This window comes from Pocillopora verrucosa, chromosome 2 (genome assembly GCF_036669915.1).
Source record: "Pocillopora verrucosa isolate sample1 chromosome 2, ASM3666991v2, whole genome shotgun sequence".
In the NCBI taxonomy this organism is placed as follows: domain Eukaryota; kingdom Metazoa; phylum Cnidaria; class Anthozoa; order Scleractinia; family Pocilloporidae; genus Pocillopora; species Pocillopora verrucosa.
The window spans coordinates 1,876,233-1,896,659 of NC_089313.1; the positions used below are offsets into that span (position 1 = coordinate 1,876,233).

Below are 20,427 nucleotides of genomic sequence, written 5' to 3' on the forward strand. Positions count from 1 at the left end.
AACAGCAAAGTACACATAGGGGAAAGAATGGACGAAAAGAGGTCTTAATATTACTGATATTTTATTGTTCTTCTTGAGCTGGCTTTGCAATAGGAAATTTTCCTCGCTGGTAGAATTATTTGATGACAAGGGAAAATAAACACAATAAAGCGAAAAAAAGCGTTTTAATTGAAACCTCAGGGGACCTTTAGGGTGCTTCACCGGTCAAGGCGCTCTTGTAGCGAGGTATGTTATCAGTTCGTCCTTGTCATGCGATGTAAGAACACGCATTCGGCATTAAGGGAACAATGAAATATAACTAATTCGATTAAAACATCAGAGAAATTCGTTCAGTTGTAGATAAATAAAGGTAATATTTTACCGAATACTGTGTGGTAAGTTATTGCTTTCGATTTGGGAAATCTATAGCCTGCAAATACAGCCGCTGCAGTTAAGGGTAACTGCGAGGGACAACATGTGTAATAATTTGAAAGATAGAGCTTTTTGGTCGCTACAGCAAGTTTTAATTTCATCAGGTACTCTGTCTTCAAATGTAAAATAAAAAGATTCTCGGAAATTTAAAAAACAATGAATGAGGTGGGATGTTTAAAATGTTTTTCTGCGGTGTGAAGCTTGTTTAGAAAACAGAAGTACTCTCTGATAGCTTTGGGGGTTATACGACGATTTCGAGTGCTTTCTGTAAGTCTCAACAACATGAATACTTTAGGAGCAGCTTCACCTCATTGGTTACACAGGAAATTACCTCATAAATATACTTTTGCTTTCCTAGTAGAACCTGTAGAGAATGTTTATCTAAAATTAGTGTCTACTTTTAAAAACTTGTCCTCTATTGTTAGTAATTTCTAGACTGCTATTTATGCAGGAGATCAAAGGTACGGAAATGAAAAACTCTCCGGTTAATATTACAGTTAATATTCTAGTGGTTAAAAAAAGGAAATAAATACCAAAAGCCGACTGGGGTGAAATGTAAACAAGAGAAAAAACAACTTGTTTTTCCATCTGTTTGCGAGGAAGCTATAACTGCAATCAGTCAGCAAAAGATACAACGAAAGCTCCTTAGAAAGATACGCGTAGAATTGGCTAAATAGGCTATGAAATCAGTTTTCTGACATCTTGGAAGGTGAGGAACATTTTGGGTTGCGATTTCACCACAAATTTGTTAAGGATTAACAATATCAATCACAATTCTGTTATATTTGATAGTTTAGAGCAAAGAGAAATTTCCTTTATTTGAAAAGGATTTTTAGAATGTGGCCGTTGTCATAAATAGAAAGGGTCGATCAATGTTTTTTGCCGGAAATGTTATTTTTTTCACTGTTATGTAAAAAGGTTTTCAACTTCGGTTGCTATCCGAGTCTATTCTCTTTTAATATTTTAAAACCAGATTTCGTCATGAAAGAACAAAAAACAATCCCATACATACACGTAGCATATTACTAGAGATCTTTTCGTTCTTTATCAGTATGTTGAGCGCTAAAAAAACGGGTACCTCTTCCTAACTTCGTCTTTTTCCCCGCCCAGAATTGACCCGCGAACTGATCTTATACAAATTTCAATTATTTTCCTTCCACTTTCGTCGAAAAAGAGAAGGAGAATTTATCAGACAATGGTGACCAATTTACTTGAAATCTATCGATTTCGACAGGTCAACATAAGGCTAATGCTAGTGATATCGAAACTTAAAACGCGTCAATGAAAGCAAGTACTCTACTTCTTGGTTTATATTTACTTGTGTGATCGAAAGGAATTGAATAACAGGGACTGCGCAGCAAGTTTTCGAGTAGGGGGGCTAAAGAAGAATGCGTGAAGGAAAATTTTTTTGTGAAATTATTTTTTGTTTAAAAACTCTCTCTGCGCGGTCCCTGAATAATACTCTCGCAGCATCATTCTTGATTGAAAAGAAACCAGAGCGTCTTTCTCTTGATATCTAATTTATAACCGAATATTCTTGATGAATATCTGACGGTGCGAAAGAACAGCTGTCCTTTTAATCTCTTTCTCTCTCGTGAACGCATGACTTTCGCTCGTATGCGCGAGACCTTCTGTTCGTGTGCGCGGTATCTTTTGCTCGAGTGCACGTGACTTTCTGCTCGTGTACGTTTGACTGTTTAATCGTATACGCGTGACTTTTTCGTCGTGCTCGCATGACTTTTTTTAGCTCGCGCACGTGTGACTTTTTGCTCGTGCGTGCATAGGTTTTTGCTCGCGTGCACGATACTTTCCTCTGGTTTTGCGACTGACTTATTCCCACTATGAGCTCAACTAAGACACGTTTAGTTTTGAAACACAGGTAACATGACTTGGACATATTGTATTTTACATCTTTTGGCATCTTTTACTGCCCTCGTTATGGCTGGTGCTCAATGCCGGACAGAAATCAGTATTCCTGATATGGCTCTTGATGGTTTTGTCTTCAAAATAATGTCAGCAACAGCCCCACATCAGTGTGAAGTCCATTGCGAAAGAGAAATCACATGTCAAAGCTATAACTACGTGGTAGGGGAGAGGATTTGCGAATTGAATAACCGTACCAAGGAGGCGAGGCCCCTGAATTTCCGTCCTGACCCTGAACGATTTTATAAGCGACGTTCCGTAGACAGAGGTATGTGATCAGTTTTAATTGTTTCTGACAGTTAGTTTACTTCGGTGTCTTGATGAATCACCCACCCTTCTTATGATAATGATAAAGATGCAATCACAAAAATGCTCAGACTTTTTTGGGCCGGCGAGATGACATGGAGCGAACCACTTGAACGAAATTGCTTATCAAAGACACTCTTAATTTTTCAGTTCCCTTGGGTTCCATTCCTGAATTACCAGCGATATCTTGCCGGGAAATAGAGGCGAGTGAAGGCAAATACAACATCAGCAACAAGCACTGGCTGGATAGCAGTTACACGGGACAGGCAGAGTTGGTTGATTGTAGTGACTCAGTGAAAGGTGAGTTTTAGGTTCTTCTGCCCTTGTATTACACTCTACTGTATTTACTTCATATTTTATATTTTATACATTCAAGCCTAAGAGAAAATTAATGGACCACCAGCGAGCCTTTGCTTTCTCTTGATTGTAACGATGCCTTTCTTCTCTTCCATAATGCTCCATAACTCTCATTGTTTGGTTTGTGACGTCACAGTGGCAATTCAGATGATGATGTTGATAACAAGGACGATGACGATAAGAAAACAATGGCGAAAATGGCGATCAGAAAACAAACGAATACACAAAAATGTACAATGAATCACATTAATTTATCAATTTATCAAATTCCATGATGCTTAATAGTAATTCATGATACGATTTAACAACAAATACGCCAATTCACAAGGAGCATTTATAACGATAGCCAGTAATATTACTTTCAAATGTAAGTGAGCTGAAAACTCCTGTGGCATGAGATGTTCGCAGACCGTGACATGTAAGTATAAAACCTGCTCTTAAAGGCGCGGCCAAATGCACGCAACATTTCAACATCTTGCAATAATGTTGGATCGCGTTGTAAGATGTTATAAAGGAGCAAAATGTTGCTACACCCTGTAACAACATGTTGCTACAGGGTGACCAAACGTGTGCAACACGCTGCGTGCAACAATGTTGACCGAGCCTTAACACAATTTGCCTCTTAACGCTCAACATTGTAACCCTGGCAGCTTATTTCACCTCAGAGATCACCCCTTATTCAAACTCTGAGGGCATGAGAATAAAGCAACTGATCGACAACTTGAAAAGTTCTTGATCATTCAATTAATTCTCTCTTGTCTATTGTATAGAGGAAATGCATACTAATGATAGGGTGTAAAGAGTTTATAACTCCCACGATTTTTCCCTCTCAAAAGAGGGGATGCGGCCAGGACAGATGAAGATCACTGACGATGACGAAAAAGAAAAAGACATCAATGGCATTAATTATCAAGTTACATCTTGCTTTACATCGATTCACTGCAAAATTCATCCTTAGAAATTTTCACCACTTTCAATACACTTTTTTTTGTCCATTAGATTGTGACGCTAATCCTTGTAAAAACGGTGGAACTTGTGTAGAAGTACCCAGTAGAAAAACCTACAAATGCAACTGTACGGATGCATTCACAGGCAAAAACTGTTCAAAACCAACAGCCGTCGCGCCGAGTACGGACGCATCCCGTGAGTATAGTAAACTTCATATTTTCTCTTCACTTTTCCCATTCCAAAGATATCCCAAGAACTCAACCTGTCATTCCTTATCATGCCATTACCATGATCAAATGCCGCGTATTCCCTACCAAATTAAGAAAAGCCAATAAAATGTCAATAATGTGCAGTTTTTAAAGTCTCCAATTTCCAACACAAACCTCTTGTCAATATTCGCTTGCAGCGCAGTTGATTCCTGGAGGTCTGGGGCCTAATGGACCAAACAAATAACGTGCATGACCTGTAGAAGTTTTTATCACTTTCAGTACACTTTTTTTAAATTCATTAGATTGTGATGCTAATCCTTGTAAAAACGGTGGAACGTGTGTAGAAGTACCCAGTACAAAAACCTACAAATGCAACTGTACGGATGCATTCACAGGCAAAAACTGTTCAGAATCAACACTCGTCGCGCGGAGTACGGACGCATCCCGTGAGTATAGTAAACTTCATTTTTTCGCTTAAGATATCCCACGAACTCAACCTGTTATTCCTTATGATGCCGAATGCCGCTTATTCCCTACCAAAAGAAAATTGCGTTGCAGTTGTTTCCTTATAAGAGCGAGGTCTGGGGCCAAATGAACCAAACAAATAACGTGCATGCAATGTGTGGGGGGTGGGGAGGGGGCAGCGGAGGAGGGGGAAGAAACAAGACCTACTAAGGAATACGAAGGCACCAATTTACGATTTACTTTACCAAAATGTCGTTAAATCTCAGCTCAATTAAATCTTAAAAAACGATGGCTGAAAACAAGCGAAGTAGCAAAGAGTGTGGCCAGAAACTTGCCAATTTTAATGTAACAGTTGTACTTGTTTTCCATTTCGTAGAAACTGTTGCAAGTCTTGATAGAGGCAATGGACAACCTGAAAATTCAGATGACTATGACTTTGAGCTTATATTCAGAAAAACTCAAAATACGAGCTATGTGAAACACGATATGAATTACAAGTGGGTTTCACACTTTACCGTCTGTGCCTGGATACACACACCAGATTTACAGCAGAGCCAAGAGATGACTGTGATAAGTATTTTGAACGAGAAGAATGGCGGCAGCCACAACGTTGTGAGATTGAGAATCGACGGAGAAGACAACATCTATTTTTCATTTGGAAGTGACAGGTAAGGAGTTTTTGTAATCCACAATTATCAGAGAAGAATCATTCACCTTGTCGTTATCAATTTCTATAAGCGCTTTTTCTGTCGTTAAAATAGAGAAGACTTTTCCTGCCGATCCTGTTAGCTTGGCATTTTTTTGTTTCAAAGGCTGATTTTAAGACAAGTATATCAACAATCAGTCGTCCTGTTTATTTTAATGTTTATTTTTAAGTTAAGTAGTATGGGTTTAAAGCGAAGGAAAAAATAATGTAACCTTTGGTAAGATTGTTGCAATGTTAGTTCACAACTACTCACTGACACTGACGTAATAGTTGTTTTAGTATATACCACACAGAAACCAAAAATACTATCTTCTGTCAACAAACCAAAAAATGAGCGGCGGTTAAATTTTTGACGCGCTATTTTGTCTTTTTGGCCACTTGGAGGTGAGTAGTACTTCCTAACCAGCCAATCGGCGCACGCGAAAGAGCTACATAAACTCAGTTATATTCAGTACTATAGGGGATAAAGAGATTACCTATAAGTACATACTTGCGTTTTTGTTTTTGAAGGACCTCCCTTTCCAACGTATTCGCTACCAGTTCTCCGAAGAATGAAATGGTCTTCCTCTGTGTTCGTATCCAACCTGACCAGTCACCTAAAATGGAAGCGATTGTAAATGCAAATTTCGGTTCAAAAAAGACCAGCGACGGAGTTAAGTACGAAAACGTTCAGTGGACTCAAGTAATCGTCGGACAAAATCAGGGCAATGACGGTACTATTACAAACGACACCCCATTCTATGGAAGGATTTCGAACTTAAACATCTGGTTTAACTCTCTCACTGATGCCCAAATTACAAATTGGTACAACGAAGTTCAGAAAAATTACATACCTAACATTCTTAAATGGCCAGAACTTGGTTCTTCTTCCAGGATTGGAGACGTTCATTTTGTAAAGGTCACTTCTGCATGGAGACGTAAGTTTAATGGACTTGATACTCTGCCTTATTATCCAACTGCATTAAGTAAAGTACGAATAACGTGCGAGTCGAGTACAAATATCCTGAGATATTGTACAAGTGGTTAAGCCTGTTTAACCGGTCGGCTACGTGCACTACGCTTCTCTACCTGCCTCGCTTTTCCTACTCTTAAAGAAATGCGCTTGAAATTAATAAAGCAGTTGGATCATAAATATCTTATTAGAGTAGACTCATTGTTTGTAGTTTGACTCGCCCTCCGTGCTCGTCAAAATACGGCACAAGTCGTAAAAATACTCAGCGATACTACACACCAAAATGTCTAACATGATATATTTGTTGTACTAAATGCAAAGTTAAATTTATCTAGAAAAAGTGAGTGGGAAGGGATGGAGAGTAGGAAAGTGCTTAAGGACACCTGACTTTCTGTCGTTTACCAGGACTTACCAATAACCCAAGGGCAAACTATATTTGAAGCACAAAGCGAAGAAACTGCTCATCTCTAATCATTAGAAAGGATTTGAAGGTCTGACAAGGCTTGAAGGAGAGGCGAGGGTTTCGGAGCCCTCTGACCTCCCCCCCCCAGATTCGCCCTTGTCAACACGTAAACGCTGGCTATAAACCTACCAAAAACTGTGTTTTTAATTATTACTCTAAGTCGAGCTATCGGGTCTATACTTTAGCTATGGTGGGTGATTCTTTATTTTTCTGTTTAGAGTGGCGTGACGTTTTGGATAGTGAGGTGGATGTACAAACAACAAATAATGTTTCGGCGACAAAATCTTTTAAGAGTGGATCTGGAGTTGTTATCGAAGTTGAGCGTCAGTCACCAGTCTCTTGTAGTAATGCAACTGATTTGGCCACAGTTGACGGCGTGTTGATATCTGTATCTGGAAGCTGGAAAAGAATCAAATACAAGCAGACGTTCATGGGAACTCAGAAATGCTTTGCAATTTTTGGAAGCGTTCCTAACTGGTGAGATATTTACTTTATCTCTCATATTTCTCTTGTTAGTATCGTCCACCTGGAAAGTCGCGGGAAGGGGAGGGTGGGGATACTTTGGTATTCATTAATAAACCTTGAAAAAGACTTTGAAAGGTCAGTGTGCCAACTTTCTTTCTATCTAAGGAACTCGCTGTGCATGGAATTGTTTCGCAAATTCAATTTTCCATTCCCCAACCCCTCCTCGAACTATTTTTTCTTATATTGAGTGAGGAAACATCTGTGTATTTCATGAACTTGCAGTTTTGGAAAGTCACTGGGTTTTCTGGCTGTCAACCTCATTTATTTGGAACGGCTTCAATTTACGTGTTTTAAAGCCCTGAGAAAAAGCAATTACAACATTATCTGGAGAAAAGCAAAAATAACGTGTCATAGAGGACTCAGTTTACGTTTTTGATGTCAAACGCGGGAAAACAGGGGAATTTCAGTCTGTATCGTTACTTGAACAAAGCAGTGACTTTTTTTATTTCGGCCAAAAGAACTTTTTGCCCAAGTAACAATCGTTGGTTAATTCTTTCATCACCACAGGGCCTCTGGAATATTCAATCCCCGTGTTTTGGATTTCGACCTTGATTTGGATGAACTTTGGAAAGAAGAATATCTTGGCCCAAACGGTAACAAACGCATCTTATAAACCTTGTAAGGGATTTAAAGTTAACTGGTAACGTCACTTAAGGAGGTGTGCCTTATCAGCCTAAAATAATTTGCTTTAGTAAGTTTTTCCCTTAATTCTCAGATTTAAATTATGAAACCGTTCAAAAATGACGATAGAACTTCACCATGTGATACATAATATCAAACTGTTTAAAGCCCTCTCTCCTCACTTCTACAAGGAAAGGAATACAGCAGAGTTAACGCACTGAAAAACTTATCAATAACAGGGCTAGTTTGTATTTGGCGAATGCTTCACTTTTAGTTATATTATTTGACGACTCTTGGGTCCGAACCTCACTCGACGTTTCCTTTGCTCCAAAGTCTCACCGTTACATCAATTTGTTTTGGACAAAAATAGATCATCGTGGTGTGATCTGTAAGACTGTGCTCATATACACAGGAAAAACATCTGTGTAGAGTTCAGATATTTATGATAACACTGAATAGGCATGCTGATGATTAAACACTGTAATACTACATTAGATTTGTGTCCATGTTATTTTCAAGGTAATCATTTCGATGGCGTGAATGCTTTGTGCGGTGATGAACACTTTTGGATGGTAAATCAACCAAATACTCCGGTAGCCGGAGTCAGTCTTAGACGAAAGAGGGGCAGGGGGATTTTTGGGATATCCACCTTTGGCAAGTGTGGGATGTTCAAGTTCAAGATTTCTGATATTCGTGTTCTAGAATAAGAATTCTGTATCGAGTCCTGGCTAATCCAAGTTGTTATTGGCGACACAAGTTGCGGTCCTCTCCCAGCTGATACTTGTGATGTCATGACAGAATGTCACGTGGCATCCCAAACAAAGGCTTCGAAGGGGAATTAACACGTAATTGCCTTTAGCACCTTTGACTGGCTAGGACTTGAGCCTGCGATTAATTGATAAGTTTGTGCAGTCAAATCACCTTTTAAGCACAACAGCACTATGACAGTAAACTGCATAAGAAGTAGAGCTGGACATTACTTTACGTTGAAATAATTAGAGTGTTTGCTATTTTATAGACACTGATAGTCGAATGAACACAAACTGTTGAGGGAAGACGATCAAGATCCCACATTTAGCTTGTTTTCACTCGTTCTAAGGCCGTTTTTTTCACATCTAATCATAAGAATTAACACAACAAACAGCCTGTGGCTAGAAGTAGTCATGTTCTCACTTCACTTTAGAGGCGAAAACGCGAATATATGAATAAGTTGCTGGGTGTTGTACTACCGTTGTAATATTTTGAACAAGGTTTATGGTATGTAACGTTAAAAGTTTTTTGTTCATTCATTCCAAAAAATTTTGTTTACGCTCGTGTTGAAATTCTACTAGGGAAGGAGGTACTGGGAACTAGTTTAGCCTTCGCACTTATTATAGGTGACTCGTCTGTGGATTGTTACCAAAAAAAATGCCGAAATAAAATTACTTCGCACTGAAAACCCTCTTAGTTGTCGTATGGTCAGAAAAGACACGTTTCAAATGCTGGTACACCACATGGTGGGTCAATATGAACGGTTAGTATGACTCTAAGGGCGCAGGGTATTCCATTAAATGAAGTTACTTATGCGTTAAAGACCAAACAGAAGATAAATCAGAAAACAAACATGAGTGAATCAGAAGATGTGTTATCATTGGCACGTTTGGAACGACAGGGACTGGTGCCAAGTTTTTTAATATATCACTCGAAGTACAAGTTCTGGGTGCTAACGCCGCCTTGAATGCTGCTTGTTTCCAAAATATATCCAATTCATGACCATAGTTTTATTTCCCTGGTAACTGCTTGAGAATGTGGTGTGAGATTTTGCCAGACCAGTCATATAGAAACTCAAAATAGAAAAATACCGGATTACAGATTACTCTCGACACTCTAAAGAAAAATTCTCCACTGAGTAAGAATCCGCGGGAAACTAAGCGCCTTGAACCTCTTCGGGGTGTTATTTCGCTCGCTTATTCGCTTATCTGCTAATTTGATTGAACCGAGACCAATACAAGGCTTAAACATGTTTTGAAGCTGCTCTGTTAAACAAGATCGAAAGTTGTTTTCTAAATAGAAGCTACTTAAACCGATATTTGTCGACTTCAGTTGTTGCACATAAAAAAAATCAAGTCAGCGAGTACTTTAATCCTATGGAAAATAGAGCTCTTCAATTCTCTGTTTATGATTTTCATTTAGTAAAACCCGGTTTAACCAAGCATAGTTTGCTGGTGTGAATGAGATACAAGAGAGTCACGGATAAGGAAATATTCCTTCTTTATGTTTTTCGAGGAAACGAAACAGTTTACACACATACACAGGGAACAGCAAAGGACACATAGGGAAAAAGTGGAAGAAAATGACAAATATTTTATTCTTCTTCCTGAGCTAGCTTTGCAATGGGAAAATTTTCCTCGTCAGTGGATATAATATATAATAAAGGAAGATAAACATTATAAAGCGAATAAAACTGTTTTAATTAAAACCTCTGGACTCCCAGGGTGCAAAAGAAGTATTTTAGGAGCTTATACTTGTCACGCGATGTAAGAACATCTGTTCGAGATTATTGAAATATATATTTTTATTTCGATTAAAACATCAGACCAATTCTTACATTTGCAGATATATAGAGGTTATATGTTATCAACTATAATTAATTTAGTTAGATTCTGCCAGATCAGTGACATAGCAAATGAAAATAGAAAATTACCATTCCAGATTACTCTCGACATTCAAATGAAAATTTCTCCACTGAGCTAGAATCCGCTGGAAATTAAGCGCATTGAGCCGCTTTCGGGGTGTTTTTTCGCTCGCTTATTCGATTATTCGGTTGAAATGAGACCGAGAGAGTCACGGATAAGAAAATATTCCTTTTTGATGTTTTTCGAGGAAAACGAAACAGTTTATACGCAACGTTTAGTTTTGTTTACTCGAGTTTCTTCAGTGGCTACCACACGCACAAGGAACAGCGAAGAACATATAGCGAAAAGAATGGACGAAAGGAGGTCTTAATTGATATTTTATTGTTCTTCTTGAGCTGGCTTTGCAATAGGAAATTTTCCCCGCCGGTAGAATTCTTTGATGACAAGGGAAAATAAACACAATAAAGCGAAAAAAAGCTTTTTAATTGAAACCTCTGGGGACCTTTAGGGTGCTTCACTGGTCTTAGTGCTCTTGTAGCGAGGTATGTTATCAGGTCGTCCTTGTCATGTAATGTAAGAACACCTGTTCGGCATTACGGGAACAATGAAATATATAACTAATTCGATTAAAACATCAGAGCTATTCTTTCAGTTTAAGATAAATAAAGGTGATATTTTACTGAATACTATGTAGTAAGATATTGCTTTCGATTTGGGAAATCTATAGCCTACAAATAGAGCCGCTGCAGTTAAGGGTAACTGTGAAGGACAACATACGTAATAATTTGAAAGATGGAGCTTTTTGTTCGCTACAGCAAGTTTTAATCTCATTAGGCACTTTCTGTCTTCAAATGAAATTAAAAAGATTCTCGGAAATTTTAAAACAATCAACGAGGTGGGATGTTGAAAATGTTATTCTGAGGAGTGAAAGTTGTTTAGAAAACAGAAGTACTCTCTGATAGCTTTTGGGGTTATACAAGAGTTTCGAGTGTTTTCTGTAAGTCTCAACAACATGAATACTTTAGGAACAGCTTCGCCTCATTGGTTACACAGGAAATTACCTCATAAATATACTTCTAATTTCCTAGCAAAACCTGTAGGGAATGTTCATCTAACATTAGTGTTTACTTTTAAACACCTGCCTTCTATTGTTAGTAATTTCTAGACTGGTATTTATGCAGGAGATCAATGGTATAGAGATGAAAAACTTTCCGGCTATTCAAAGAAATGAGAATGCAGTTAATATTCTAGTGGTTTAAAGTAAGGAAATAAATGCCAAAAGCCGACTGGGGTGAAATCTAAACAAGAGAAAAAACAATCCGTTTTTTCATCTGTTTGCTAGGAAGCTATAAGTGCAATCAGTCAGCAAAAGATACAACGAAAGACCCTTAGATTGAAGCTACACGTAGAATTGGCTAAATAAGCTATGAAGGACTGAATACAGTTTTCTGACATCTTGGAAGGTGAGGAACATTTTGGGTTCTAATTTCACTACAAATTTGCTAAGGATTAGCAAAAAGAATCACAATTCTGTTATGTTTGATAATTTAGACTTAGGAAAAATTTCCTTTTTTTCTATAGGATTTTTGGAATGTGGCCGTTGTCCTAAATATAAAGGTCGATCAATGTTTTTGGCCAGAAATGTTATTTTTTTACTGTCATGTAAAAAGATTTTCAACTTCGGTTGCTATCCGTGTCCATTCTCTTTTGATATTTTATTCGTCATGAAAGACCAAAACAACACTCCCATACATAAACGTAGCATATTACTCGAGATCTTTTCGTTCTTTATCAGTTTGTTGAGTGCTAAATAAACGGGCACCTCTCCCTAACTTCGTCTTTTTCCCCGCCCAGAATTGACCCGCCAACTGATCTTATACAAATTTCAATTATTTTCCTTCCACTTTCGTCTAAAAAGAGAAGGAGAATTTATCAGACAATGGTGACCAATTTACTTGAAATCTATCGACTGTATACAGGTCAACATAAGGCTAATGCTAGTCATATCGAAGCTTAAAACGCGTCAATGAAAGCAAGTACTCTACTTCTTGGTTTATATTTACTTGTTTGATCGGATGGAATTGATTAATACTCTCGCAGCAGTATTCTTGATTGAAAAGAAACCAGAAGTTGGAAGCATCTTTCTCTTGATGTATAATTTATTACCGAATATTCTTGACGAACATCTGACGGTGCGAAAGAACAGCTGTCCTTTTAATCTCTTTCTCTCTCGTGAACGCATGACTTTCGCTCGTATGCGCGAGACCTTCTGCTCGTGTGGGCGGTATCTTTCGCTCGAGTGCGCGTGACTTTCTGCTCGGGTACGCATGACTGTTTGATCGTATACGCGTGACTTTTCACTGGTGCGTGCTTAGGTTTTTGCTCGCGAGCACAATAATTTCCTCTGGTTTTGCAACTAATTTATTCCCACTATGAGCTCAACTAAGATACGTTTAATTTCAAAACACAGGTAACATGACTTGGACATATTGTATTTTACATCTTTTGGCATCTTTTACCGCACTCGCTATGGCTGGTGCTCAATGCCGGACAGAAATCAGTATTCCTGGTATGGCTCTTGATGGTTTTATCTTCAAAATAATGTCAGCAACAGCCCCACATGAGTGTGAAGTCCATTGCCGAAGAGAAATCACATGTCAAAGCTATAACTACGTCGTAGGGGAGAGGATTTGCGAATTGAATAACCGTACCAAGGAGGCGAGGCCCCTGAATTTCTGTCCTGACCCTGAACGATTTTATAAGCGATGTTCCGTAGACAGAGGTATGTGATCAGTTTTAATGATTTCTGACAGTTAGTTTACTTCGGTGTCTTGATGAATCACCCACCAGTACCAACGCCCTTCTTATGATAATGATAAAGATGTAATCACAAAAATGTTCAGACTTTTTTGGGCGGCGAGATGACATGGAGCGAACTACAGAAACGAAATTTCTTCTCAAAGATACCCCTTAATTTTTTCAGTTCCCTTGGGTTCCATTGCTGAATTACCAGCGATATCTTGCCATGAAATAGAGGCGAGTGAAGGCAAATACAACATCAACAACAAGTACTGGCTGGATAGCAGTTTGACGGGACAGGCAGAGTTGGTTGATTGTAGTGACACAATAAAAGGTGATTTTAAGTTCTTCTACCCTTGTATTACACTCTACTTTTTTTACTTCATATTTTAACTATTCATTTGACACTCAAGGCTAGGAGAAAATTAATGGACCACCAGCGAGCCTTTGTTTTCTCTTGATTGTAAAGACGCCTTTCTTCTCCTCCATAATGTTCTATAACTCTTATTGTTTGGTAACGAGGACGATGACAATAAGAAAACAATGGCGAAAATGGCGATCAGAAAAAAAAAACACAAAAAGGAATATACAATGATCACATTAATTTATCATTTTATCAAATTCCATGATGCTTAATAGTAATTCATGATACGATTTAACAACAAATACGCCAATTCACAAGGAGCATTTATAACGATAGCCAGTAATATTACTTTCAAATGTCAGTGAGCTGAAAACTCCTGTGGCATGAGATGTTCGTAGACCGTGACATGTAAGTATGAAACTTGCTCTTAAAGGCGCGGCCAAATGCACGCAACATTTCAACATCTTGGAATAATGCTGGATCGCGTCGTAAGATGTTATAAAGGAGCAAAATGTTACTACACCCTGTAACAACATGTTGCTACAGGGTGACCAAACGTGTGCAACACGCTGCGCGCAACAATGTTGACCGAGCCTTAACACAATTTGCCTCTTAACGCTCAACATTGTAACCCTGTCAGCTTATTTCACCTCAGAGATCGCCCCTTATTTAAACTCTGAGGGCATGAGAATAAAGCAACTGATCGACAACTTGAAAAGTTCTTGATCATTCAATTAATTCTCTCTTGTCTATTGTATAGAGGAAATGCATACTAATGATAGGGTGTAAAGAGTTTATAACTCCCACGATTTTTCCCTCTCAAAACAGGGGATGCGGCCAGGACAGATGACGATCACTGACGATGACGAAAAAGAAAAAGACATCAATGACATTAATTATCAAATTACATCTTACTTTACATCGATTCACTGTAAAATTCATCCTTAGAAATTTTCACCACTTTCAATACACTTTTTTTTGTCCATTAGATTGTGACGCTAATCCTTGTAAAAACGGTGGAACGTGTATAGAAGTACCCAGTAGAAAAACCTACAAATGCAACTGTACGAATACATTCACAGGCAAAAACTGTTCAGAATCAACAGCCGTCGCACAGAGTGCGGACGCATCCCGTGAGTATAGTAAAATTCATTTTCCTGTGCACATTTTCCACTGCAAAGATATCCCACAAACTCAACCTGTCATTCCTTATGATGCCATTACAATGGCCAAAGGCCGCTTATTCCCTAACAAAATAAGAAAAGCCAATAAAATGTCAGGAATGTGCAGTTTTTAAAACATCCAATTTCTAACACAAACCTCTTATTAATATTAGTTTGCGGTGCAGTTGTTTCCTGAGAGGAGTGAGGTCTGGGGCCTACTAAGGAATACGAAGAGACCAATTTACGATTTATTTTACTGAAATATCGTTAAATCTCAGCTCAATTAAATCTTAAAAAACGATTGCTGAAAAAAGCGAAGTAGCAAAGAGTGTGGTCATAAACTTGCCAATTTTAATGTAACAGTTGTACTTGTTTTCTATTTCGTAGCAACTGTTGCAAGTCTTGATAGAGGCAATGGACAACCTCAAAATGGAAATGACTATGACTTTGAGCTTATATTCAGAAAAACTCAACATACGAGCTATGTGAAACACGATATAAATAAACAGTGGATTACACACTTTACCGTCTGTGCCTGGATACACACACCAGATTTACAACAGAGCCAAAAGATGACTGTGATAAGTATTTTGAACGAGAAGAATGGCGGCAACCAAAACGTTGTGAGATTGAGAATCGACGGAGAAGGCAACATCTACTTTTCATCAGGAAGTGACGGGTAAGAAGTTTTTGTGAGCCACAATTACCAGATAGGAATCATTTACCTTATCGTTATCAATTTATATAGGCGCTTTTTTTTCGTTAAAATAGAACAGAATTTTCCTTATTATCCTTTTAGCTTGGCATTTTTTGTTTCAAAGGCTGATTTTTAGGCAAGTATATCGACATTCAATCGTTTTTTCGTAACAAAGTAAAAAAATCAAATGTCTATGTTTGAGTTAAGTAGTACGTGTTTAAAACGAAGGAAAAAATATTGTAACCTTTGATAAGAGTTGCTTCAATGTTAGTTAACAACTACTCACTGACACTGACGTAAATAATTGTTGCAATATATACCACATAGAAACCAAATATATAAGCTTATTTCTGTCAATTGACCAAAAACGGAAATTAAATTGTTGACGCGCGACTTTGTCTCTTTGGCGACTTGGAGGTGAATAGTACTTACAGATACTGATACAGATCTTTATCGAAGCGCCCTGAATGGGTTTTTCAGCATCAATACAAATGGTTAAAAGATATAAAACTAAAACTAAGAATATAAAATAATTGTTACAGCTAGAAATATACATCAGAAGAATAAAATTACTAAATAATGAAGTTAACCTAATATCAGCTTCGTAAATTTATGTTTAAATTTCTTGGGACATTTGAATTGCTTAAGATTGCTGCTTAAGCTCATCACTTCCAAACCAGCCAATCAGCGCGCGCGAAAGGCTCTCTTCGCCTGTGTGCTATATACTAAAATAAAAAGAGCTACATAAGTTCAGTTATACTCAATACTCTAGGGGATAAAGAGATTACCTTTTAGTGCATACTTACTTTTTTTTGAAGGACCTCCCTTTCCAACGTATTCGCTACCAGTTCTCCGAAGAATGAAATGGTCTTTCTCTGTGTTCGTATCCAACCTGACAAGTCACCTTATATAGAAGCGATCGTAAATGCAGATTTCGGTTCAAATAAGACTAGCGACGGAGTTAAGTACGAAAATGTTCAGTGGACTCAAGTAATCATCGGACAAAATCAGGACAATGACGGAACTATTACAAACGACACCCCATTCTATGGAAGGATTTCGAACTTAAACATCTGGTTTAATCTCCCCGATCACGATATTACAAATTGGTTCAACAGAGGTCAGAAATATACCGGACCTAACATCCTTAAATGGCCACAACTTGGTTCCTCCAAGAGATTTGGAGACGTTCATTTTGTAAAGGTCACTTCTGCTGAGAGACGTAAGTTTAATGGACTTGATACGCTGCCTTATTATCCAACTGCACTGAGTAGATTGCGAATAACGCGCGAATCGAGTACAAATATCCTGCGATATTATACAGTTGGTTATTTTGTACAGAAAAAAACCTGTTGAATCGGTCGACTGCGCGTGCTACGCTTCTCTATCTGCATCGCTTTTCCTACTCTTAAAGAAATGCGCATGAAATAAAGCAGTTGGTTCATAAATATCTCATTAGATTAGACTCATTGTTTGTAGTTTGACACGCCCTCCGAGCTCGTCAATATACGGCACAAGTCGTAAAAATACTCAGCGATACTACACACCAAAAAGTCTAATATGATATATTTATTGTGCTTAATGCAAAGTTAAATTTATCTCGAAAAAGTGGGTGGGAAGGGATGGAGAGTTGGAAAGTGCTCAAGGACACCCGACCTTCTGTCGTTTACCAATAACCCAAGGGAAAGCTATATTTGAAGCACAAAACAAAGGAAACTGCTCATCGCTAACTATTAGAAAGGATTTGGAGATCTGACAAGGCTTGAAGGAGAGGGGAGGGTTTCGGAACCCTCTGACCTTCGCCCTCCCCCAGATTTCCCCTTGTCAACACTCAAATGATGGCACAAAAACTGTTTTTAATTATTAAACTAAGTAGAGCTATCGGGTGTATAACTTAATTACAGTGGGTGTATTTATATTTTTCTATTTAGAGTGGCGTGACGTTTTGGATGCTGAGGTGCTTGTAAAAAATACTGTTAATGTTGTTGCAAATAAAACTGTTGAAAGTGGATCTGGAGTTGTTATCGAAGTTGAGCGTCAGTCACCACCAGTCTCTTGTAATAATACAATCGATTCGGCCACAGTTGACGGCGTGTTGATATCTGTATCAGGAAGCTGGAAACGAATTAAATACAAGCAGACGTTCATGGAAACTCAGAAATGTTTTGCAATTTTTGGGAGCGTTCCTACCTGGTGAGATATTTACTTCATCTCTCATATTTCTCTTGTGAGTACGGTCCATTTGGAAAGTCGAAGAAAGGGGAGGGTGAGGATACTTTGGGATTCATTAATTCTAAATCTTGAAAAAGACTTTGAAAGGTCAGTGCGCCAACTTTCTTTCTATTTAAGGAACTCACTGTGCATGGAATTGTTTCGTGAATTCAATTTTCCATTCCTCAACCCCTCCTCGAACTATTTTTTCTCATATTGAGTGAGGACACATCTGTGTATTTCATGAACTTGCGAATTGCAGTTTTGGAAAATCACTAGATTTTCTGGCTGTCAACTTCGTTTATTTGGAACGGCTTCACTTCACATGTTTTAAAGCCCTGACAAAAAACAATTACAACTTTATCTGGAGAAAAGCAAAAATAACGTGCCATACAGGACTCAATTTACGTTTTTGGCGTCAAACGCAGGAAAACAAGGGCATATCAGGTTGTATCGTTACCTAAACAAAGCAGTGACTTTTTTATTTCGGCCAAAAGAAATAATTTGACAAGTAACAATCCTTGGTTAATTCTTTCATCACTACAGGGCGTCTGGTATATTCAATCCCGGTGTTTCGGATTTCGACCTTAATTTGGATGAACTTTGGAAAGAAGAATATCTTGGCCCAAATGGTAATAAACGCATCTAATAAACCTTGTAAGGGATTTAAAGTTAACTGGTAACTTAAAGAAGTGTGCCTCATGGGCCTAAAATAATTTCCTTTAGTAAGTTTTTCCCTTAATTCTCAGATTTAAATTATGAAACTATTCAAAAATGACGATGGAACTTCACCGTGTCATATATAATATGAAACTATTTAAAGCCCTCACTCCTCACCTCTATAAGGAAAGGAATACAGTTACGGCACTGAAAAACTCATCAATAACAGGGCTAGTTTGCATTTGGTGATTGCTTCACTTGTAGTTGTATCATTTGACGACTCTTGTGTCCGCACCACACTCGACGTTTCCTTTGCTCCAAAGTCTCACAGTTACATCAATTTGTTTTGGACAAAACTAGATCATCGTGGTGTGATCTTTAAGACTGTGCTAATATACACAGGAAAAACATCTGTGTAGAGTTCAGCTATTGATGATAACAATAAGCATGCCGATGATTAAACACTGTAATACTACATTAGATTTGTCTCCCTATTCTTTTCAAGGCAATCATTTTGATGGCGTGAATGCTTTGTGCGGTGACGAACACTTTTGGATGGTAAATCAACCAAATACTCCGGTAGCCGGTGTCAGTCTGAGACGAAAGAGCGGCGGGCTGCCTGCCGGGATATCCACCTTTGGCAAGTGTGGGATGTTCAAGTTCAAGATTTCTGATATTCGTGTTCTGGAATAAAAATTCTGTATCGAGTCCTGGCTAATCCAAGTTGCTATTGGCGACAGAAGTTGCGGTCCTCTCCCACCTGATGCTTGTGATGTCATGACAGAATGTCACGTGGCATCCCAAACAAAGGCTTCGAAGCAGAATAAACACGTAATTGCCTTTAGCACCTTTGACTGGCTAGGACTTGAGCCTGCGATTAATCGATAAGTTTGTGCAGTTAAATCACCTTTTAAGCACAACAGCACTATGACAGTAAACTGCATAAGAAGCAGAGCTGGATATTACTTTACGTTGAAATAATTAGAGTGTTTGCTATTTTATAGACACTGATAGTCAAATGAACACAAACTGTTGAGGGAAGATGATCAAGATCCCACATTTAGCTTGTTTTCACTCGTTCTAAGGCTGTTTTTTTTCACTTCTAATTATAAGAATTAACACAACAGACAGCCTGTGGCTAGAAGTAGTTATGTTCTCACTTCACTTTAGAGGCGAAAACGGGAATATATGAATACGTTGCTGGGTGTTGTACTGCCGTTGAAATATTTTGAACAAGGTTTATGGTATGTAATGTTGAAGGTTTGTAGTTCATTAATTCCAAAAAATTTTGTTTAAACTCGTGTTGAAATTATACTAGGGAAGGAGGTACTGGGAACTAGTTTAGACTTCGCACTTATTATAGATAACTTGTCTGAGGATTTTTACCAAAGAAAATGCTGAAATAAAATTACTTCGCACTGAAAACCCACTTAGTTGTCGTATGGTCAGAAGTTTTCAAATGTTGGTTCGCCACCTGGTGAGTCAGTATGAACTGTAAGTGTGACTCTTAGGGCGCAGGGTATTCTAATAAATGAAGTTACTTATGTGTTAAAAAGCAAACAGAAGATAAATCAGAAAACAAACATAAGTGAATCAAAAGACTTGTTATCATTGTTTGGAACGAAAGGTACTGGTGCCAGGTTTTTTTAATATATCACTCGAAGTACAAGTACTAGGTGCCAACGCCATCTTTAATGTTGCTTGTTTCCACAATATATTCTATTCGTGATTATAGTTTTTATTCCTTGGTAACTGCTTGAGAATGTGGTGTGAGATTTTGCCAGGCCAGTCACATAGAAACTCAAAATAGAAAAATACCGGATTACAGATTAATCTCGACACTCATTTGGGGTGTTATTTCGCCTGCTTATTCGCTTATCCGCTAAATTAATTGAACCGAGACCAATACAAGGCTTAAACATGTTTTGAAGCTGCTTTGTTAAACAAGATCGAGAATTGTTTTCTACATAGAAGCTACTTAAACCGATGTTTGTCGACTTCAGTTGTTGCACATAAAAAAAATCTGTTTGTG

General features: G+C 38.1%; 2 protein-coding genes across 2 annotated transcripts; both read left to right on the forward strand.

The window, feature by feature from the left end:
• The first annotated feature begins 989 nt into the window (after positions 1-989).
• On the forward strand, positions 990-9,270 carry LOC131769332 (uncharacterized). The gene is made up of 10 exons (XM_066162319.1): positions 990-1,120; positions 2,291-2,602; positions 2,791-2,940; positions 3,997-4,140; positions 4,457-4,600; positions 4,996-5,287; positions 5,836-6,242; positions 6,959-7,217; positions 7,773-7,858; positions 8,406-9,270. Exons 2-10 carry the CDS (start codon positions 2,296-2,298, stop codon positions 8,591-8,593), a joined length of 1,977 nt encoding a protein of 658 aa, XP_066018416.1. The 5' UTR covers positions 990-1,120; positions 2,291-2,295; the 3' UTR covers positions 8,594-9,270.
• A 2,559-nt stretch (positions 9,271-11,829) lies between these two features.
• LOC131769330 (uncharacterized) lies at positions 11,830-19,808 on the forward strand. The gene is made up of 9 exons (XM_066162320.1): positions 11,830-11,964; positions 12,972-13,283; positions 13,485-13,634; positions 14,654-14,797; positions 15,215-15,506; positions 16,343-16,746; positions 17,456-17,717; positions 18,282-18,367; positions 18,901-19,808. Exons 2-9 carry the CDS (start codon positions 12,977-12,979, stop codon positions 19,086-19,088), a joined length of 1,833 nt encoding a protein of 610 aa, XP_066018417.1. The 5' UTR covers positions 11,830-11,964; positions 12,972-12,976; the 3' UTR covers positions 19,089-19,808.
• Positions 19,809-20,427: the final 619 nt, after the last annotated feature.